The 24,554-nt window shown below is 40.6% G+C and overlaps 1 protein-coding gene across 1 annotated transcript in view; it reads right to left on the minus strand.

The window, feature by feature from the left end:
- The window catches only part of SUCLG2 (succinate-CoA ligase GDP-forming subunit beta), a 254,905-nt gene that overhangs the window by 96,037 nt on the left and 134,314 nt on the right, over window positions 1–24,554 (minus strand). The window contains exons 3-7 of the mRNA XM_083355183.1: window positions 20,454–20,553; window positions 20,260–20,350; window positions 14,519–14,671; window positions 11,554–11,643; window positions 714–810 (exon numbers count right to left, since the gene is read on the minus strand). Coding sequence (XP_083211309.1) covers window positions 714–810; window positions 11,554–11,643; window positions 14,519–14,671; window positions 20,260–20,350; window positions 20,454–20,553 — 531 coding nt within the window. The remainder of the gene's footprint in view (window positions 1–713; window positions 811–11,553; window positions 11,644–14,518; window positions 14,672–20,259; window positions 20,351–20,453; window positions 20,554–24,554) is intronic.

A 24,554-nucleotide genomic window follows, 5' to 3' on the forward strand; every position in this document is an offset into this window, starting at 1 on the left:
GGATCCTCCGTGGAAAGATTAAATGCCTGTTAACTCCACAGAATAAATGAACTGCCTCCATAACAGCCTCGTAATGATTTAAATTATAGTTCCCAATGCAATCCTGTTGGAATAAACGTTTACTGTTAAGATGAATATAATGATGAACCATAATTACACTAAAGCTTGATTTAGACTTGTCTACAACTGCACACTGACGTCAACACATACCTAGGCAACAAAGGGTTTGATGGCTAAGCATAGGTTGCAGATGGGTCAATGTGCTTACTTCCCAAATCTCAACTATGTGCTGTGTGGAGATATGTATCCTACATGCTCATTGGTGGTTCTGATTTCCTGTTGGAAGGTGGGCAAAAGGCAAGGCTCATTCAAACAACGTTAACACTGCAACAACTATGCAACCGTCTTTGAATGATAGAATGATAGATGCATATGTTCCCTGATTTGCAGTGACACAGAAGTCTAACTCAAGCTTAAAAGAAGGCAGATTTTGCCCGTGACAAGGAAAACACAAGGAAAAAGTTGTATCTACAGATGTTCAAATTCTCTAAGACACCATTCTGATACTGAGAATGTGAGGAATTTTTATTACTTTTTAATATTCGTTAGCTCTGGCTTGATGTACTAAAACCCCATGCGCAAGAACATTAATCTAAAAAGTGTTAGATTAATATTCAACCCATTACCACCTTTTTAAAAAAAACAAAACATACCTTGTCCTTCTGGAGTTTCACCAAAGGGATTCACCTCCACTTGAGTGGCATCAATTTGTAGGAAAAGATTGTATAACTTCTTTATTTGATCTGCTGCCTGAAGTTGAAAAAGGAAGACATAACAACATAAACAGAAAATCATAGGGAGGGGGTAAAGAAAAAGAAAATAATCCAAACATACCACTAAATCTATTTGTATTTTCTCCATTGGTAAGAGAGGTTAAAATGTTAACATACTTTTATTAACTGGAAGTGGTTTATATTGTCTTCAGATTGATGGCTGATGCCTTACCCTCTTCCTCCCTCAAGTAAAAAAAAAAGATTGCTGGTTCAAAACATTGTCAAATATTGCATAAAGACTCCCTCTTCACAGTGCACTAAATAGGGCCTTGCAGGAAGGAAGAACAGCATCATTAATTCAAACAAACTTAATTTAAGCACAATGAACCAAGTTTGAGAGTTCATAATGAATACATTATGCTGATATGGAAGTTAAAGTGATTACCTTAATGAGACTAAATTCAGAAACTGTGAAGCAATATGCAGCTGACAAATGTAGATTAGTTGCTGAATTTGTTTAGAAAATATTTAAACCTGCCCTTCCTACATCAAAATGTGACTTCTGCTGCAGAAACAACAGTTGAAAAATAGGGTTATTTGATCTCAAAATCTGGCTTAATTCATTGTGCTTAATTTTATTGATGAGTGACCAGGATTAAACTTCCCAGAGTATCTTTCTGTCTGTATTATCTTTCTTGCCAGAGAAAATCCCCCACCAAATAGATGGCATCATTAAAAATGTTCCACAAATAAGCCAACAAGGAAAGTAACAAATATTTCATACATAAAGCAGATATGGCCAAGCATCCCCCAACATCAGAATTGTGCCCCCACCACAGCACACACCTTAAATCACTCCAATATTACACCAAAAAGTTTTTTTGTGAAGTTTAGGATACTTCATGTGAAGAAGAAAGTCTAATACACTTCTTATGAATTGGTGATTTATTTTTTCCTTGTTAAAACCAATTCCTTTATTTATTCTCCTGACTCCCAAAACAGCCCGGCTGATGCCTTGGTGGAGGCTTCGGAGAGGGCTGCCACCGAGGCACTTGACCGTGTTGTACCCTTGCGACCCCTGACCCGGCGCAGATCTCGTTGGGCTCCATGGTTTTCTGTGGAGCTACGGGAACTGAAGTGTTGGAGACGGAGTCTGGAGAGCTGTTGGAGATCCAGCCGATCTGAATCTGCCCGATTGCGACTAAGATCTTTTATTAGGTCTTACCTCGTGGCGATGAGGACGGCGAAGTATAATCTGTTTAGGGTGACCCGCTCCCTCCTTAATCAGGAGGTGAGGGAGGAACCCTTGCAGGGCCGTGCCGAGGAGTTTGGTCAACATCTGTTGGATAAAATCGCTCGGATTCGGACCAGTCTGGACTCCAACTGGGCAGAGTCCGACGATCAGGACACGGGCGGTCTTGTCGATGTTATCTGGGAGGAGTTTGACTCTGTGACCCCTGAGGAAGTGGACAGGATTATGGGGAGGTTGAGCTCCACCACATGTTTATTGGACCCGTGCCCTTCTTGGCTGGTCTATGCAGCTCGGGAGAGGACACGAGGCTGGTTCCAGGCAGTTATATCTGCTTCTTTGAGTGAGGGTAATTTCCCCGCCGTCTTGAAGGAGGCGGTGGTGAGACCTCTCCTCAAGAAGCCTGCCCTGGACCCAGCTGTGTTGAATAACTTTCGTCTGGTCTCCAACCTTCGCTTTCTTGCGAAGGTTGTTGAGAGTGTGGTGGCGCATCAGCTCCCCCTGGTTCTGGATGAAGCGGATTATCTAGACCCGTCCCAATCGGGTTTCAGGCCCGGGTACAGCACGGAGACGGCATTGGTTGCTCTGGTGAATGATCTCTGGAGGGCCCGGGACAGAGGACATTCCTCTGTCCTAGTCCTATTAGACCTCTCGGCGGCTTTCGATACCATCGACCATGGTATCCTGCTGCGGCGTCTCAGGGGATTGGGAGTGGGAGGCACAGTTCTTCAGTGGTTCTCCTCCTATCTCCTGGGACGCTCGCAGTCGGTGTTGGCAGGGGGGCAGAGGTCGACCCCAAGGACTCTCGTTTGTGGAGTTCCTCAGGGGTCGTTCCTCTCGCCTCTCCTGTTCAACATCTACATGAAACTGCTGGGTGAGATCATTCGTGGTTTTGGAGTTGGGTATCATCAGTACGCCGATGATACCCAGCTTTTCATTTTGACCCCAAACCACCCCAGTGATGCCCTCAATGTGATGTCCCGTTGCCTGGAGGCGGTTCGGGTCTGGATGGGGAGGAACAGACTTCAGCTCAACCCTGACAAGACTGAGTGGCTGTGCATTCCGGCATCCCGGGACATTCAAAATATTCCACCTCTTTCTATGGAGGATGAGTTTTTACTCCCCCGTGGATAGGGCTCGCAACTTGGGAGTTCTCCTAGATTCACAGCTTACCCTGGAAGACCATATAGTAGCCGTGACTAGGGGGGCTTTCGCCCAGGTTCGCCTGGTGCGCCAGTTGCGGCCCTATCTGGACCGGGATGCCCTATGTACCGTCACTCATGCGCTCGTGACCTCTCGCCTGGACTACTGCAATGCTCTTTACATGGGGCTCCCCTTGAAGACCACTTGGAGGCTCCAACTGGTACAGAATGCGGCCGCGAGAGTTGTCTTGGGAGTTTCCCGGTACTCCCATGTTACACCTTTGCTCCGCGAGCTGCATTGGTTACCAGTTGTCTTCCGGGTGAGATTCAAGGTTTTGGTTATGGTTTTTAAGTCCTTACATGGCATGGGTCCGGAGTACCTCGGGGACCACCTGCTGCCGGCATCAACTTCCCTCCGCCCTGTGCGTTCCCACAGAGAGGGCCTCCTCAGGGTGCCTCCGGTCAGAGAATGTCGGCTGGTGGCCCCCAAGGGGAGGGCCTTCTTTGTGGGCACTCCGGCTTTATGGAACCAACTGCCAGTTGAGCTCCGGACGGTACCGGACCTTCGCTCCTTCCGGCGTGGTCTGAAGACCCATTTATTTGAACAAGCTGGCCTGGCCTGATGGGGGATGTTAGGGTTTTTAATGGGTTTTTATATTGTTACTCTTTTTATCTGGGCAATTGTTTAATTCTCTTTTAATTTTTGTATTTTCTATTTATATATGCCCTGTTCACCGCCCTGAGTCCTTCGGGAGAAGGGCGGTATACAAATTTAATAAAATAAATAAATAAAATAAATAATCACTTCGCGGCCATCATCGCATCCGCAGATAATCGCCCGGCTGCCCTGTTTAGGGTAACTCTTTACCTCCTTAATCAGGAGGTGAGGGAGGAGCCCTTACAGGGGCGGGCCGAGGAGTTCAGCCAGCATCTGGCGGACAAAATTGCTCAGATTCGGACTGGTTTGGACTCTGACTGGGTAGAGTCTGATGGGGAGGAATTGAGCGGTCTTGAGAGTAGTATTATCTGGATTGAGTTTGATCCTATGACTCCCGAGGAGGTGGACAGGATTATGGGGACACTGAGCTCCACCACCTGTTTATTGGACCCGTGCCCGTCCTGGCTGGTTTATTCAGCTCGGGAGGAGACATGAGGCTGGTTCCAGGCAATGATATCTGCCTCTTTGAGTGAGGGTGTCTTTCCTGCCGCCTTGAAGGAGGCGGTGGTGAGACCCCTTCTCAAGAAGCCTGCCCTGGACCCAGCCATTTTGAATATCTATCGTCTGGTCTCCAACCTCCGCTTTTTTGCAAAGGTTGTTGAGAGTGTGGTAGCGCATCAGCTCCCTCTGTTCCTGGAGGAAACTGATTATCTGGACCCGTACCAATCGGGTTTCAGGCCCGGGTACAGCACAGAGACGGCATTGGTCACGCTGATGAATGATCTCCGGTGGGCTCGGGACAGGGGTTGTTCCTCTGTCCTAGTCCTTTTAGATCTCTCAGTGGCTTTTGATACCATTGACCATGGTATCCTGCTGTGACGTCATAGGGGGCTGGGAGTGGGGGGCACTGTTTTACAGTGGTTCTCCTCCTACCTCCTGGGCCGTTCGCAGTCAGTGTTGACGAGAGGGCAGAGGTCCACCCCGAGGCCTCTTGTTTGTGGAGTTCCTCAGGGGTCGGTCCTCTCTCCCCTCCTGTTCAACATCTATATGAAGCTGCTGGGTGAGATCATTCGTGGTTTAAGGGTGGGGTATCATCAGTACGCTGATGATACCCAGCTTTTTCTTTCCACCCCGAACCAACTCAGTGATGCCCTCGACGTGATGTCCCATTGCCTGGAGGCAGATCGGGTTTGGATGGGGAGAAACAGGCTCCGACTCAATCCTGCCAAGACTGAGTGGCTGTGCATATCGGCATCTCGAGTGAATCACTCTTCTCCATCTTTAATGATGGGGGGTGAGGTGTTACCACCCGTCAATAGGGCTCATAACTTGGATTCACGCCTCCTGGATTCACGGCTCAGTTTGGAAGATCATATAGGAGCCGTGACCAGGGGGGCTTTTGCCCAGGTTCGCCTGGTGCGCCAGTTACGGCCCTATCTGGACCGGGATGCCCTACGTACAGTCACTCATGTACTTGTGACCTCCCGGTTAGACTACTGCAATGCTCTCTACATGGGGCTGCCCTTGAGGACCACTCGGAGGCTTCAGCTGGTGCAGAATGCAGCCGCACGAGTAGTAATGGGAGTGTCCCGATACTCTCATGTAACACCTCTTCTCCGTGAGCTGCATTGGCCTCCAGTTGCCCTCCGGGTGATATTCAAGGTGCTGTTGATGACCTATAAAGCCCTAAATGGCATGGGTCCGGATTACCTTAGGGAGCACCTTCTACCAGCATCAGTTTCCCATCGTCCTGTGCGCACCCACAGGGAGGGCCTCCTTAGGGTTCCGCCGGTTAGATTGCCAGCGGTTGATTCCCAGGGGGAGGGCATTCTCTGTGAGTGCACCCACCCTTTGGAACGAACTGCCGGGGGAGCTTCGGACTGCCCCCGACCTTCGCTCTTTTTGCCGGGACTTAAAAACCTGGCTGTTCGAATTGTCTGGCCTGGACTGAGGGATTTTAAATTTTAAAGTATTTAATTAAATTATATTAATTTTAAAATTTTAATTTTATTGTTATTAGGAATTATGGGCCTGTACTAATTTAATTCCATTTTATTCTTTTTTGTACTGTTTTAATTGCCCTGTGAACCGCCCTGAGTCCTTCAGGAATAGGGTGGTATATAAATTCAACCAACCAATCAATCAATCAATCAATCAATCAATAAATAAATGTGTATTGATGATTCTTCCTTTTCCTATTTGACTTTTAAAGCAACTTTCTGATGGAAAGTGATAGGCCCAGAGAGGAAGTATGTACATCTGAGTTACTTTCACCCAAAACAATGAGGCTAAATACATCACTGGTTTACTAGTCACCAATGATGTCGTGGACATTAACCAATAGGTTCCCAGGATTCGTGATAAGGAATACTCTTACCCAGGGGTCGGCAACCTGAAAAAGGAAAAGAGCCACTGGGAACCGGTTCCATCACACATAAAAAAAGTGGGAGCCGCGTGCGTGCGTACATACACGCGCATGCGCAAAAAAAGTTTTGCGCATGCGAAAAATGATTTTTTTTCTTGCGCATGCACGGACGCGCGCGGTTGCCATTTTTTTTTATGTGTGATGGAACTGGTTCCCGGTTGCGCGACGGCGACGGCCCGTCTACAAAGCTGCCGCTTTCGGCAGCCTGCAAACGTGCTGTGGCAGCTTTCTCAAAGAGCGGCGCCGCTGCCCATTCTGAGAGGTGCGCGCGAACCTCTCCGAATGACTGTAGGTGCGCGTGCACCTCCCCAAACCTTTGGAGAGGTGCGCACGTACCTCCACACGAACGGGTAGCGGCGCCACTCTTTGAGAAAGCGGCAGCTTTGCAGACGGGCCGCGGCAGCTTTCCCAAGAAGCGGCGCCGCTGCCCACTCCAAGAGGTGCGCGCGTACCTCTCCGAACGACCGTAGGTGCGAGCGCACCTCCCCAAACCTCTCCAAACGGGCGGTGCCACTCTCCATTTGGAGAGGTGCGCGCGCACCACTGCCTGTTCGAAGAGGTGAGCGCGCACCGGGTGGCTGGGAGCCTGAAAGAAAATATATACTTCTTTTTGCACGTTTGTTTGCTCCATAGGAAGGGCAGTACCAGTACCCTTCCTTTCTAAAGATTGAGTGGAGCCTCTACAGTCTCTCCAAAACTTTCCACCAACCTTTATAATTGCTGATGTGATAAAGGGAGGATATTTAAAATAACATTCTAATAATTATTTTAAAAATAGACATTTCAATTTAGTTTTGTCTTCCTCTTTATGGTGGAGGGAGCAGAAGGAAGGAAGGAAGGAAGGAAGGAAGGAAGGAAGGAAGGAAGGAAGGAAGGAAGGAAGGAAGGGCTTTGATTCAAAGGGGATTGAGGACCTCTGCTTTAAGACTGTTCCATTTTAAACAAAACAAAACACAAAAGATTAACATGCCTCTTTAACACAGAGTTTCTATTTAGTGAAAGACTATTTTGAGTGGATTCTTTAACTAGAGAGCTTTCAGCTGATGGTCAGTCCAGACTGCTTATTTGAAAGGCGTGGTAAGCCAATAGCAGACACTTTAATGGATATATGAAATTTCTCACTTTGATTTTCCATGACAATTCAAAGCAATGCTACTTCAGGCCGTTGTTGGAAATTAAAATGACACCTATACTTGTCTGCTTGGAGGATGAAAATGGCAGCTGTTTGGAGCACTGAGCTTTAAAAAAAAGAGGACCAAGAGGCAAGGTCAGCAGTAGGCAGGGCCAGGAATAGTTGCTGAGATCAATACATTATTATTATTCTTCCACAATTTAAGTCATATTCCAGTGGGATTTATTATTCCCACTGGTATGAGCGATTTTATGCAAGTATAAATGTGCAGAGTTCAGCTGTCAACTTTTTTTCAGAATGCATTTAATCTGAAATAGCAATTCCACTTAACAAGTAACATAAAACCTAGTGCTATGTGTTTGAATCTGACATAGTTACCATAAAGGAAACTTAAAATACATATCTCCGTACTGATGCTTGAAAAGAAATTCAATAATCATGCATTATTTTATAAGATGGTTAAATAACCATCCTCACCAAAGAGACAACTAAAAGGCTATCAAGCATTATGAAAATTTATCCACAGCTTGTTAGACATTAGATTTTAACTGTAGTACCACAATTCTTCTAGTATCTACCTACTGGGGAATATAAATGATTATCGTAAGACCAAATTAAATAGACCTTTGATTACACTGATGTAGCCATTATGTTTCTATGCTTCAGTAAATCACACTGCAAAGGTTACAGCACATGGGAAGAAATGTATTAGCTGTTGTTTTGTTAAGCAGTTCATGTATTGTGCTAATAATGACATGAAAAGCTAAAAAGATGTAATAATAATTCTCTCTCATTAATGATGCTGCTAAAACTTCAAATGGGTGTTAATCATCTTAATGTTTATGCATTTGTTAATTGCACAGTTGGGATGGAAATTAATTAAAAGTGGTATTTTCAAAAATTCAAAGGTTTTATAAAAGTGGCATTTTGATGATATGGGAATCTCTGCTGAAAAACAGTTTATCAGCTCTTTCTTCCCAGAGCAGTAAAAAAGATCAAGCTTGTTGCACAAGGTGAGTTGGATGGTCATATAAATATGTTTAATAAATAAAGCTGTGGGAGTTGGGTGGCCATATAAATATGTTTAATAAAAGTAAATAAACTCAAAATGATAGTGACTTGCATGAGCTTCATATCCTGAGAATAAATCTTAAAGCAGTAAAATGTATATAGAAAATCTAAATTTGCTTGTTTTTTATGCATGTGTCATCTGTATCGCTAAGATGAACATGAATGGAAAGAAATTCAGGATAGGTAAAAAAATAACTATAGAAGCTGTACTACAAACAATAATAATATTATTACCCATATGAGGAGCTTTAAATAGATATCAAAATTTTCACAGGATGTAAAAGTATTAAGATGTAAATGGTTAATACTAAAATGGGCTTATATTAATTCAAGTAAAAGAGGCAAATGTGTCTCTCACATAAATTACTAGGAACGTAACTAATGTAGCATTCAGTTCCAGTTATTTCCATTGGTACCTGCTTGGCCATTATGGGAACAAGATGCTGATCTAGACAGGACTTTAAGTGTAAAGGTAAAGGTAAAGGTTCCCCCGCACATGCGTGCTAATCGTTTCCGACTCTAGGGGCCGGTGCTCATCTCCGTTTCAAAGCCGAAGAGCCAGCGCTTGTCCGAGGACGTCTCCATGGTCATGTGGCCGGCATGACTGGATGCCAAAGGCGCACGGAACGCTGTTACCTTCCCACCGTAGTGGTCCCTATTTTTCTACTTGCATTTTTACGTGCTTTCGAACTGCTAGGTTGGCAGAAGCTGGGACAAGTAACAGGCACTCACACTGTTACGCGGCACTCGGGATTCGACCCGCCAAACTGCCGACCTTCTGATCGACAAGCTCAGCGTCCTAACCCACTGAGCCACCGCGTCTTTAAGTGTACAGAGTAGCAAAAAGATTAACAGTACATTCAACAGCCAATAAGGTCAAGTAGTGTTTTTAATACTGCCTATAAGTTTTCAAATGAATTTGCTTAAGTAGAAGACATGTAAGATTTTCTTTAGCATCCAGCTGGCAATCAGGTGCCATCATACAGTAATAGATAACTCTGTATCATCATATAGAATACAATATATCTGTATATGTTATCTAATCATCCCTTGATGAAATATTCAGTGGATCACTATGAAGACTCAGTTTTGTCTTCTTCATAGAATTTCCCCAGGTACAATCATCAAGAAGTATCTATTCACTTGTATACATTATCCATGCTCCATCATGCTAAGGTTTAGATTAGTGTTGCTCAACTCCAAAGACTTTTAAGGGTTGTAGACTTCAACTCTCCAATTTCTGGTCACTGAAGCCCTTACTTCTTAAAATTGTTGAGATTGAGAAAAACTGGTTTGAGAGTATCTATGATGATAAGTAGAGGCCAGATCTCTAAAACATGTAAGAGCATACATGATTTTATCTCTATTGTTTCTTAATGTATGCCTGTACAAAATGACAGGCTTTTATGCATGTATAAGAAGATATATTAAGAGTTAGGATCAGGTGTATTTGCTTGTATTTCTCTCTTCCCCAATCAGCCAGGCCATGAATGTGGTTTTCTGGGCTCATTCTTTCAAATAACTCAGTTGGGTCATGTGGTTCATGTCGCTTTCTTTACTCTTTTCTAATCTCAGTAAAGAAGTCTTTTGATTGTTATGTTGAATGCTAGTGCTACTTTAGACAATGCAGATCATTCTGATGACCAACTGGTATTTGGGGTTGTGGTCATCTTCTTTCTCCTGAAGCTTTCTACAGAGCATGAACCATGTGATGAGGAAGTGATGAGGAGTCTTTTTTTTTATTAAACCAGACCAGACTAAACCAGATCATTCCTACCTAGATTCACTCCTTTCTTTACATGGAAACCAATTGGGTACATTTTATGCTTGCAAAGCATTTCAAGGTTCTGGAAAAGTCCTTTTGAAAATGTCAACAGGCACTTTAAAAAGCTGTCTGTAAAAAAACCCAGCAAGCATTCCCACTATACAGTGAAAAATCTATTTCCCACACCAAGGAAGAAAAAGAATTAAGGTCCAAGAATAGATGCTTGGAGTTTAACTGATAGTTTCCATTGTTGCTATCACCGATTTATAATATATTTTATTTTTCCTGAAAGCTTAAATCATATAACAAGATATTATGATGAAACAAAGACCATCAACGTCCTGAATACAACTCATACACAACCAGAAATATCTTAAAGTTGGATTGAGCAAAAACAATTCACTGACATCTAATGCTATCTAATGAAATGAAATTCAATGATGAAAAAGTAAGGTTCTACAGTTAGGCAAGAAACACCAAATGCCCAGGTATAGTATAGGTGGTACCTTGCTCAATAGTAGCAACTGTGAAAGGGATCTCCGAGTCCTAGTGGATGACCATTTAAATATGAGCCAGCAGTGTGCTGCAGCTGCCAAAAAAGCCAACACAGTGCTAGGCTGCATTAACAGAGGGATAGAATCAAGATCACGTGAAGTGTAAATACCATATTACAATGCCTTGGTAAGGTCACACTTGGAATACTGCATCCAGTTTTGGTCACCATGATGTAAAAAAGATGTTGAGACTCTAGAAAGAGTACAGAAAAGAGCAACAAAGATGATCAGGGGACTGGAGGTTAAAACGTATAAGGAATGGTTGCTGGAATTGGGTATGTCTAGTTTAATGAAGAGAAGGACTAGGGGTGACATGATAGCACTATTCCAATATCTCAGGGGCTGCCACTAAGAAGAGGGAGTCAAGCTATTCTCCAAAGTGCCTGAAGGCAGGAGAAGAAGCAATGGATGGAAACCAACTAAAGAGAGAAGCAACCTAGAAGTAAGGAGAAATTTCCTGACAGTTATAACAATTAATCAGTGGAACAACCTGCCTCCAGAAGCTGTGAATGCTCCAACACTGGAAGTTTTTAAGAAGAGACTGGATAGCCATTTGTCTGAAATGGTACAGGGTTTCCTGCCTGAGCAGGGGGTTAGACTAGATGACCTGCAAGGTCCCTTCCAACAACAATTTCTTCTTCTTCTTCTTCTTCTTCTTCTTCTTCTTCTTCTTCTTCTTCTTCTTCTTCTTCTTCTTCTTCTTCTTCTTCTTCTTCATCATCATCATCATCATTATTATTATTACATTTCAGCATAATTAAAAGCTAATTGCTGAAAATATTACCTGTTGCTGCAAAGGCCCCTTGAATCCCAAATTTTCTGCCAGCCGTACTGCTTGAGTATCCTTTACTCCTTCAAAAATATCTATTTCTTCCTGTTACAATAAAGGGCACAAATAAAAATATTCAGCTGGAAAACAAATGTATAATTTTAATGGTTAAAAAACACTCAACATATTCTGCAAATTAGCAATTAAAATTTGGCAAGTTGCCAAAATTCCAAGAATGCAGCTACAGGGTATGTTATAATTACCACACTCTCCATGAAAAGAGTCCCTCTGAAAATCATGAAATTCTTCAGGGTGGCATGCTGACAAGGCAATCTGACACCAGTTTTCACTTTTAATTACTATACAGATGGTATTGATGAATACATATTCTGCTAATTTTTATGACCAATTTAGACAAGGAACCAAAGCAATGTTTGTTAATGCCCAACAATATTCTTCTTCACGGTTCAGTTCAAATACGCATTATTATTGTTACTGTTGTTGCTGCTGTTTAAAGAATGTTATGTGCTCACCAAATTATAGACCAGTTTCATGTTAAGCTCTGTTACTCTCTCATTAAGCAGTCTTTCATATAGTAGCCATTCCCCACTCCTATAATTTGAAATAATAGCAGACTGTCGTGTGAAAAGAAAAAGAATTTTGAGCAACCAATTTGAAAAATATAATGTTTATCTGCTGAGTGAATAGCGAGCAATTTATAAATCAATAGAATCAGACGCTTTTGCTATTGTATGGTATTTCAAAGTACTATACCTCCATCAGACTACGGCACTAAAGAAAGAAATTAAGGCCCTTGATATCACAGATATCTTTATGGGGATGAATTTAAGTAACCTATATTTCCTTTATACTGTTACTGTCTATGATAAGCTGTATTCCCTGACTTTACAAACTGGCTCCCATATTTTAAAGAGTGCTTCTTGAGGCTACAAGTTTAAACCTATTTATCGGGCTATAATTCCCATGATATACAATTAAGACTTTTCTTCAACAGGCATGTAAGAACTGTACTGCAAAAAAAAAAAAGAATAAACTAACCAAGTTAGTATTTATTAGCTTGCAGAATTTACTCATTAGCAGAAGTCATTTACATCTGTTATAAACTCTTCCAAAGTTATGTCCCACTTTGTACTACATTCAGATACGTTCTATCTACATGTAGTAAAATAACACTTTGAAAATGCTCACGTTCCATTCTGCTATAAATGTAGAGCGTGAATAAATACGTGGACCTTTTTTTTTTTTTAGATCTGCTATTCCATAAGTCAGGCTGCCACCACACCTCCTTTCAGTACAATATTATTGTTCATACCTCCCCTAAAAACACTGAATGATCACTGAAAACAATGCAATGAAACTTTGGGAAAGGTGGATTTATTCTGACAACATAACTAAAAGGCTTTTCACAACTCTCCTGGACTCCGACTGCACCTCCCCTAGAGAGGCACATCTCACAGTTTGGGAAACCCTTCTGTAAGTAGTAGCAAGATTTCTGCAAAGTAAGAAATTTTAATGGGAGATAAAGATGAATAGATGAATAGAGCGTGGGAACGTCTGTACAAGCTCTAGCATAGGAGAATGATTACATCATTGTTCAAATAATGTAAACCATGTACTTGTAAGTACAGATAGTCCTTTAATTCAGCTCCAAAATTTTTGTTGCTAGACAAGACAGTTGTTAAGTGAATTTTGATCCATTTTATGACCTTTCTGGCCACTGTTAAGTGAATCAAGACAGTTGTTAAGTTAAGAACGGTTGTTAAGAGAATCTGGCTTCCCCACTGACTTGATGTCAACGCTGCAAACACTGGATGTTTTTGCTTTGACAATATGAGGGGCCGCCTTTTACTTTAAACTGTTTTTGCTTTTGAATTAAATGAAGCTGGGGGGAGGAGAATGCTTTTTTTTAATAAGATAAGGAAAGGCGCGCTATAAAATGGAAGTGAAGCTTTGCATGTTAAAACAATTGGAGAATGTGATTTATGACATTTAAATTAAGGGAGGCAATTGTGTTTGATACAATGTGTTCAGGGGAGGAGAATTCAGATACTGGCATCTATCCATGGCATGCATACATCTTGTTCACATTATTATTGACTTTTTAGAATAAACAATCCCTGTACATTATTTGAAGTGTTTCATTAGTTGGAACCATGACACTTTGCTTGTCAGAAGTTTGCAAATGGTGATCACATGACCCTGGGATACTGCAAACATCATAAATATGAGTCAGTTGCCAAGTGTCTGAATTTTGATCATGTGACCATGAGGATACTGCAACGGTTGTAAATGTGAAAAACGGTCATAAATCACTTTTCCCCCCAGTGCCATTGTAACTTCAAACAGTAAATGAACTGTTATAGGTTGAGGACTACTATATGTAATTCACATAATTTGTGTGATAATGTCATGATACACAGCAGTTATTGATGATCACATCCTGTTTGTGTTAAATATGTACCAAAATCTTTATGAATTTATTTATTATTTTATTCCAGCGGCTCCCAAACCTTTCTATACCTGCACCTCTAAAACACTTCTGATATATTCTCGCACCCCTTACAAAAGTTCAAAATAATAATGGCAACAAATTATGCATATGTACTATAACTTTGAAAACCCAAGTTTTTGCACCCCTTGGAATATCGTCTCACACCCCCTGGGGTGGGAACCCCTGTTTTATTCATTAGATTTGTGTGTTGCCCATCTCATCTAGAGAGGACTTTGGACTGCTTACAAACACTAAAATCAAATATTAAAAATCATTAGTTTCCCTTCTGGATGTTCTATATGCATTCTATATAAATGCATAAAGAACACCTGGAACATCTGATGAATGCTTTACAGATATGTTAATTCTTCTATATATAGTCACATCAACCCATATTTGATTACATATTCAAAGAGAATATAGCAATGCAGTTTGCTTGAACATGAACAATTTTAAGCTAAAATATACCTTGAAAATAAGTTCTGGAGTTTTAGCCGCTACTTCTTCTATATCAACCCCACCTTGTGGGCTTCCAACAAGAACAGGTCCATTGCAAGCTCGATCCATTAATATTGCAAAGTAGGTTTCTCTGGAAATGTTTAGAGCTTCTGCCACCATAACCTACAATATGTAATTTGACAATATATTATTAGTATGCCTTGGCCAACAATATCCAACAGTCTTTGTATTTTATTGGCTGTATAAGAAATAAAGTCTTCCAAATGAGGAAAAGAATCTAGCATATGTAATAAATGAATGCCAGAGTTCAACCCACATTCTGGAATCCTTTATGTGCTATAAAATCAATTACTTCATTAAAATTTGAGTACCTTATTATATTATCATCATGTGTTTATAGTATACCTTTCCATTTCTGCCTAGGACAATCTGTGAGAAATGGTGTTTATGGAGGGGGTTGGTGTGATGGACTACAGTGAAGGAGCAGTTTCCCAGGAAAGAGGGAGAACATTCCAGAAAGGGAGTGGGGGAGACAAGAGGCAGCACAAAATAGAGCTGGATAAGAGACAGGGGAAGAAAATAAGGATAGCCTCTCCCTAGAATCTCCCATGGTATATCCTTTAGGGCAGGGATCCTCAACCTTGGCAACTTTAAGTCTTGTGGACTTCAACTCCCAGAATTCCTCAGCCAGCTTTGCTTTGCTGGCTGAGGAATTCTGGGAGTTGAGGACCACAAGTCTTAAAGTTGCCAAGGTTGAGGACCCCTGCTTTAGGGTGAGAGTTGCCAAGGTTGAGGTCCCCTGCTTTAGGGTGAGAGTAAGAGTAATGGTAGCAGTGGCTCAGTGGGTTAGGACACTGAGCCTGTCGATCAGAGGATCAGCAGTTTGGCGGGTCAAATCCCGAGTGCCGCGTAACAGAGTGAGCGCCTGTTACTCGTCCCAGCTTCTGCCAACCTAGCAGTTCGAAAGCACGTAAAAATGCAAGTAGAAAAATAGAGACCACTACGGTAGGAAGGTAACAGCATTCCGTGAGCCTTTGGCATCTAGTCATGCCGGCCACATGACCACAGAGACATCCTCGAACAAGCGCTGGCTCTTCGGCTTTGAAACGGAGATGAGCACCGGCCCCTAGAGTTGGAAACGACTAGCACGCATGTACGGGGGAACCTTTACCTTTACCTAATTGTAGCAAGATTCTGTCTATTGTATGTAAGCTAATAAAGAACTGAACTCTGGATTGTTCCACGCTGTTCCTGGGCTTATCCTGGGAATCATCCACAATACAGATTATACCCTAAGGTGAAGACAGTGGCCCAATTTTGGAGGATTAGTGGGTATAAGAGGCCAGTGCCCCTTAACTGCAGCAACCTCCATTAAATATGTGAAAAATAGAATAAAACATTTTCTAACTAACTATTCTAGGGCTGTACGTTTCATGAGGGCAGCAGATTGTCTCCTTCTTCTTTAGGCCTGAGGGTTACCCTTGCAAAACAGATTAGACTAAAGCACATTCACATTTATAATAAATACAGCCCAACCATTTCACACTAAATGCACACAATATTTGCAGTACTGCAGCAATTGTTACATCTACATCAAGTCATTGGAATCTTATTTAGTACGTGAAAGAATTAATTCGAAATAATGCTTGTCAATAATTTCAGTAGTATATTAAGCAAACAACAAACATAATTCACACACTATAAACACTATGCTAAATTACAAATTGTGCCTTATCTTAATTCTTAAAATGGAGCAGCTATACTAACCAGAATAGGATAGCATCCTTAAAGGCATGTCAGCTTTAATAACCCCAGTAAGTTATTTATAACATGGGATGGTCTTCCTTATTCAGTCTTCTGACAGTAATAGATATTAAATGATATCTTTATTGCAATTCTATATTATGTTTTAGGGAAAGATGGACAGAATGCTTTGTGCATAGAGAGAAAAAGATAAACATGGAGAAAACAAAATACACAGAGAATAGTGCCAATAAAGAAAAATGATTGCAGGAAGGGAAAGGAAGAGATGGGTGGGGAACATAGGTTATGCTCAGCTTGAATTCAAGCATGGCAGCAGCAACAGTAAGCAAAAGGAAAGTGCTGGGCCACATTTGAATTGAAACATGGCAAAGAGAGAGAGAGAGAGAGAGAGAGAGAGAGAGAGAGAGAGAGAGAGAGTGAGTTTGGTGTAGGCTAGAATGGCTTCACAAGGCTATCCAGAATTTATCCATAATTTGGAACTAGAGGTTTCAGATTTCAGCTGGAAATCCAAGCCTGGTTGGAACATGTCTGCTCCAATCCTAATACACGATGTACCCAATACAAGGTGTAGTTTGCATTTCATGCCCACCTCTAACCCATATCATCTAGTAAAGCAATACTGACATTTAATATGAAATTCACTTTTCATTTAAAAAGTGAAAATTGTCCCTCTGGTCCAGAGAGAAAATATTGAATGTTAGCTGTACTGATGAAGACCTAGTGGAATTTCCAGCAAAGTTTCTTGTGCTTCAATCCAACACTGATGTATTTCTTGTGCTTGCTTATCTCATTTAGACTTCCTTCCTTCCTTCCTTCCTTCCTTCCTTCCTTCCTTCCTTCCTTCCTTCCTTCCTTCCTTCCTTCTCTTCCCTCCCTCCCTCCCTCCCTCCCTCATTTTCTCAGATTTACCCACAAGGAACTATAATTTGGCATTCATTGTGACATGTGTGTGGACCATCTTTTATTTCTGACAGAATTCCATCTGGACATACAACTAGGATACATGCACATGTTCCTTGTAGTTCAATAATGTAGAATTTTATTTTGCCCAATGGAATTTCCAAGGAACTCTAATAGTCCAATACACTGACAGATTAACCAACTTTTTATTCTGATTTATCCATAGTACAGTAAAAATCTGTAATTATTTCTCTTTGCTATCTCAATATCTGGGTGGTAAAGACTTGGACCTTTAGTCCACGCAGACACAGAAATGACTCCAATACTTGCAGACAAAAGTACATGCTGTGTATCAATGTTTATGTACATGCTGTCTCATTTATTGGAACCATGACACTGTGGAGATGCAACATGGTGTTGTCTGTACTGTATAAGACTTGAGACATGAAGTCTTCTCTGTACTAAACAGGCAGCAGAACCTTCCAATATAGGCTCACCAATACTCAAGAATATTTACATCTGCATCTTTCTGTACATGCAGTATGCAAATAGTACTCTTGGAAACAATCCATAAACAAAAAGTCAATATACATACAGCACAGGAACACACATAGAGATGTCTATAAATGCATCAATATTTAAATACATGTCCATGCAAGAATATCTCCCCACATACAGTAGAAATATGTACCAAAGAAGTCTGATACCAAGCATAAAGTTATATTCATTTAGAAAAACTTTGCAAATTTTATTTTTTAAAAATAAAATTATTAATACTGCCAGGACGAATAAGACAAAATATTTAAATTTTAACTGAATGGAAAGAATTCACATCCTTATTATTGAAAGCTTCTGTAATATCTTCCACAGAATATTATTATTACAAGAAACTCTAATTATTTTTGTTTAAAAATCCATCCATCTAAATCAAACTTCAGTAAAGTTAAATTCTTTTATTGCTTGGAGAACAGGGGCAGGTAAATCAACTGCAATATACTGAAACTGTCTTTGAAGATAACCAAGCTCTCCAAATGCCATGATGCCATAGGAGAATTTTATGTAAACCTATAAAATAGTTTGACGGAGTCGGGGGGGGGGGACTCTGTTTATTTAAGATAGATTGATCTTGCACTAACATTTTTATGTATCACTGCAGGGAAAGAAATGTACTTTCAAAAGCTCATTGGTTGATAAGGAGGACAACTGCACCCAGGACAATAAACTAGGTTGTGCCACTTCTAACCCAACTTTTTCAAGAAGTCCTGTGATACGGAATTTCACTGGTTTATGAGAGCTCTCTATTGGAAATCCCTATTTCATCTCATGTAATAAGTATATGGCTTCTGGTTGGGGTAAAATGAACTATGTAACTGTGGCTTGTTTGAGAATGAGGTATGGGGGAGCACGATATTTTGTTTTATACCCTAAATCTCAGGAATAAACCTCATAGTAGTTTGTGTAACATTTGGTATCTCAATTTTAAATCTAACGTTTTAAAATGACTGCTGTGGTGGTTAATGCTGCTTCCAAAGACACATACAAATGCCACCAGGAGTCGCATTATTCAGTATTTTAGCACATTTTTGGTCTTGTAGGCTGAAAAGATGAGATGAAACAAGACAAAGAACAATTGTTCCCCATAGATGAATCTATGCATGAGCAATTAAGATACTCACTTTGACTGAAAGTGAACTGCCCTCCCTGTCTTCTGGTAATAAAACAAAATAATTGCCCAGATTTTCTCATTATGGAAGTGAAAGTGAGCAGTCCATTTTTAGAAAATCTTAGATATTTTTTTTTGATGACCCTGCAAATAGGGTTGGGGCGACTGATTGGAGCTGAGCATTTACTGGCTGGATGCACTTCCTGATGCCTATGCAGAGTTCGCAATGACAATTACTCATTGTGCTCGGAGAGATAAATATCTGCTGCTACCTAGGATTGAACTCAGTCTCCTGATTGCGAAGTGAGAGATCCACCTCTAGGCCACGACAGTGCTCTGGAGAAGCTCAGAAGAATTTGCAAAATTCTGGTGGGAGTCATTGAGCTTGAAGCTTCCTTCCATATGAATTGGAAATTCTGTTTTGGAGATTAATTCTCCATTTGATCAAAATCCTAGAAACAATTCTAGCCAACCTAGCAGTTCGAAAGCACGTAAAAATGCAAGTAGGGACCACTATGGTGGGAAGGTAACAGCGTTCCGTGCGCCTTTGGCATCTAGTCATGCCGGCCACATGACCACGGAGACATCCTCGGACAAGTGCTGGCTCTTCGGCTTTGAAGCGGAGATGAGCACCGGCCCCTAGAGTCGGAAATGACTAGCACACATGTGCGGGGAAACCTTTACCTTTTACCTTTACTTCCAATTCATCGCTACTCCAAGAAATTGTTCTTTTCAGACCAATTTAGGGAGATGGTGCTGAAATTCTAAAAACAAGCACACACACACACACACAGACAGACACAAACCACTGCAAACTGGAACCCTCCTAGGCAAGTCCTGTCTTCTCTGAACATTAGCTCCACAAAAAATTTTTTTAAAAAATCCACAGATTTTTCCTAGGTCTCCTGAGTGATATTTTTTAACATGACTGCTGTGTAGATCAAACTGGTCACCTTATACATATAAGATGTACATTATGTCATTTAAGTACTTTGGATCTTAGCAAATACATCTGCTGATGACTTATGGAGGATAAATTCTTTCTATTCTTCTAGACCAGATATGTCAAACTCGTGACGTCTCATGACGTCGCGAGACTATTGGGACTGTTTTGCCATTGCCGGCAATGGGGTGGGCGTGGCTTCTCGATAACGCATCTGGCCTGTGGGCCGGCAGTTGGACACCCCTGTGCTAGACCACAAAAGAAAACTTAAACAGAATGTGCTTTTTGAGTTGACATTTATAAGCAAAAAGTAAAATATAAAAAGTGAGGAATCTAAATAAGCAATGTGTACTGTTCATTCCCATATGAACATTTATTTGATATAGATCTAGTGAACAATAACATACTGTAATTGACTCAGTAGCTTCATACTGCACCTGATAATGTTTATTCGGATACTCAGGTGGGAGGTTTCCTTACCTTCTTAACTTTAACACCCCCTTTTGGTGTTTGTTTCGTTGTAAGATTATATCCAATCATCTGTTTAGCAAGCTGTCCTACCTCTTTAGGGCTACAAAAAAGAGGAATCAATTAATAAATTACTATATGAATATTGAAAAAACTTTTAAAGAAGCAATATTTTTTTAAAAAAAATTTGCATTTACTGGACTCACTCTTTTGTTAAATGTACACCTCCTTGCAAACCACTGCTGAACACACCTTTGCCTCTTCCTCCAGCTAAGATCTGAGCCTTCAACACAATTTCTGTTGCTTCTGTAAGAGGAAAAAAAAATGTATTTAAGCTACAACCTGGATGAACCAATTTTATTATGTGACAGTTGACTGGAAAAATGCTCCTGCATATTAATGTTAAAGAACAGCTCTGTGTTTAATCTAACAATGCAATGCAACTTTAGACTGGCAGTCATGGAGACAATGAATAAAATGGAAAATGGTAAAAAGGGGCTCAGGAGAAATACAGGAAATTATAAGCCACTAAGGTTAACATCTGTCCCAGGAAAATAGTTGAAAACAGTAATTAAAGAAAAATAACATGGAGGAACAAACCTTGCTGAAGGAAAAAATCAGCATGGAATTCACCAAAGTAAAACCTGCCTCTCCTATCTTGCCGAGTTTACTGAGAATGTTAACAGGCAGATGAATGGAGGTGACACTCAACACATGGATTTTCACAAAGCCTTTGACAAAGATCCTCATTAAAGCTGTTGAAGAAACTCAAGAGCCAGGAACAGAGGAACTGGCCTTTTATGGATTGCTAGCTACTGTAGTTATTATAAGGCAGAAAGAAAAGAGTAAGAACAAATGGGCAAATTTCTCAGTAGAGAAAATTAGGGAGTGTAATTTAGCAAGGATCTGCACCGAGACCAGTGCTTTTAAACCTGTTCATAAAATAATTTGCCCTAGGGATAAGAGATGAGCTAGCCCTTTTAAGAAACTAAAATTCCACTGAGTACTGACACTGTGTGTTCTTCATATCTCCCCTTGAATCCAGCAGCAGTGAGCTAGCCAAGTCTGTAGATAATAGTGAACTATTCAGCCTGGTGCAAGATCCGAAAGGAATCTGATTTACATAGATGAATAGTTAACCAAATGTCAAGCACAATTAAGTTTAGAAATGTAATGCAATTTAAGTACCGCAAGTGGAGGAGGAAGAATGCTAACTTTAAAATCACATTTATAGAATTGGAACCATCTATAACTAACCAGGAACAAGACCATGGAATTATAATAGATACCGGACAAAGATGCCAACTCATCTGTAACAACTCTGAAAAGCACAAAAATCCATGCTAGGAGTCATTAGGAAAGGAATCTGCCAACATTATAATAATGCCCATAAACTAGGTACTACTACATCAAGGAGGGGGGAAAAAAGTAAGCATCCTCACAAATGTTCCAAGTGTTTTAGTAACTATTTCTAATTGTTAACGCCTATTGAATAATAGGAGCAAGACTAACAGATAGTGACCAGGATTATTCCCTCAATACCATTACTAATGACTCACCATGACCAGCCAAGCAGCATTTCAATTCTGATTCCATGCTTTGTGTGGAAGGCTAAATTTATGATGATGAAAAAGGGAAGTGGTTTTGAAAACCAGGCACAAAAATATATATATTGACAGTAAGGAACATGAAAAGTTTATCAGGTTTGCCTCTTTATGCCTTCCTCTGACAGCAGTTAGTAATTCTTGAAAATGGACGACTTACAGTCCAATTAGTGAGGATGTCACTTGTGCCTTGGATTCACATGACCAGTTTTTAAAATGTCAATCCCTCTGTGTGGGGGGGAGACGGGGGGGGGGGAACAGTCTTGTTGAAAGTGGGTAACCATTGCTAGAATTCCAGCTGGCTGAGAGGTCAGTTTCATATTTCATTTTCTAGTTGCAATATTAAGAAAAGAAAAACATACCTCCTCTGAAGTTATTTGCATTATGAAGACTTTTCATATTCATGCAAATAGCACTTTATTTATTTTCTTATCTCGCCTTTATTATTTTTTAAAAAAATAACCTAAGGTGGTGGACATATCTAATATTCCTTCCTCCTCCTCCTCCTATTTTCCCCACAACAACAACCCTGTGAACTGAGTTGAGTTGAGAGAGACAGAGTGACTGTCCAAAAGTCCACCAGCAGATTTCATGCCTGAAGCAGGACTAGAACTCACAGTCTCCTGGTTTTTAACCTGGTGCCTTAACCAAACAGGGTAATTTGTCCAGAGATTGAGAACTAATATGAATAAAAAACTAAAATATAACCTTTTAGTTTGAAGTCACATACTATATAACTTCCACAGCTCTTCTGTTATCTGCTTTGTGTTCTTGCTATCTTATTTTTTCCAGAGGAAAAATTGCAGACACAATACTCCAATGTATTTACCTCCAAGAAAGAGGCCAGGCAAAAGCCAAAATTAGACAAATCAATGCCAATCATTGAGTACAGGAGTAAATATGAATAATCTGGGCACATAAATACAGGGCTGGATTAGATTATTACTCTGCTACAATCCCTACTGTCCATAGAGAGAAGCAAATAATTGCCTAGCCCATCTCTGTTGTTGCTCTAGAATATAATTAATCTCCAGTTACAGAGATATAATATTCCTTGATAAGATTGAAAATGTGAATCCCAGGCATATTAAAATTAACAAACTAAGTAAACACTGGGATGGAATGAGAAAAACTAAAACAGTTTTTATTGCTAAAAGATCAAGCTTTCGTTGGCTAACTGCCAACATTGTCAGGATGGAAACGCTGGGTTGGGGAGATCGCATTTATACTGTTGGTGTGTGTACTCTGCTTATGGAGCGCATCACCGGTCTGTTTGTTGAGGCCGGCCGTATTCCTCTGAGTTGTCGTGCATCCATTTTTGGGGGATGAAGTTGCCAATGAAAACTTGATCTTTTAGCAATAAAAACTGTTTTAGTTTTTCTCATTCCATCCCAGAGATAATTAATAATAATAATAATAATAATAATAATAATAATAATAATAATAATAAGTAGTAGTAGTAGTAGTAGTAGTAGTAGTAGTAGTAGTAGTGCCTTAGGTGCAATCCCAAAACAACTGGAGTACCACTCGAACACCACATTGGCATTGACAAATTTGCCATTAGTCAATTGCAAAAGGTGGTCTTAGTAGGAACTGCTTCCATCCTGCGACGATATCTGTAATACCATCAAACATCTACATCTGCCTATCCCAGGTCCTTGGTAAGGACTTGATAGGTAGACAAAAATGTTAAATCCAGTCTGAACATCTGGCTAACTGTGCAATGATTAACAACAACAACCGTAATAGAGTTGGAAGGGACCTCGGAGGTGTTATAGTCCAACCCCTTGCTCAGGCAGGAAACCCTATACCATTTCAGACAAATGGCTGTCCAGTCTCTTCTTAAAAACTCCTAGTGTTGGAGCATTCACAACTTATGGAGGCAGATTGTTCTACTGATTAATTGTTCTGTCAGGAAATTTTTCCTTAGTTCTAGGTAGCTTCTCTCTTTAATTGGTTTCCATCCATTGCTTCTTGTCCTGCAGGTGCTTTGGAGAATAGCTTGACTCCCTCTTCTTTGTGGCAATCCCTGAGATATTGGATATATAGCTGTCATATTAAAAGTTAAAATTCAGTAATAACTTTTGGAGACTTCTGAAGGGCTGCAACCAAGGCTTTGGAAGTCTGGATATGGTCCCAGGTTGTACACTTGTGCTGCACATGGCTGGAAGCAAAGTGTTTAGGAATCATCAGGAAACAGGATTTACCGGTAAGTAAAGTGCTTAGAAACATCAGGATTTTAAAGAGATGGGGGATGCCCTGGAGGCACTGAGTTACAGACAGATAACACATAAAAAATACAAACTGAAAGGAAGAAAGATTATCACCAAACAAGAAAAAAATCTTTAATCTATTGTACTGTAAATCCATACTACAAAAGAGTACAGTTAAAGTAGAAAAAAGACATTTTTCTTTCTAGATAGCTTACACATGGCATATGCTGAAAATATCTATTTCCAAGCATTTACTTTTCATATATATTGCTCTAAACCACAAACCCTTCTACTTCAACATCTGCCTTGCATTCTAATATACCTCCTATCTCAGTCCCAGATTTTCTAAATAATTCATTATCACCCAAAGGGTAGATTACAAGAAAATGTAAATGAACCCTCCCCTGCTCCGAAGATCCAGTTTTAGTTCTGTATTGACCAGCATACAAATGATCAAGATGAATGTTCAAATAAATTATGATCCATGAGA

The sequence above is a fragment of the Vipera ursinii genome (genome assembly GCF_947247035.1).
Source record: "Vipera ursinii genome assembly, chromosome: 2".
NCBI lineage: Eukaryota > Metazoa > Chordata > Lepidosauria > Squamata > Viperidae > Vipera > Vipera ursinii.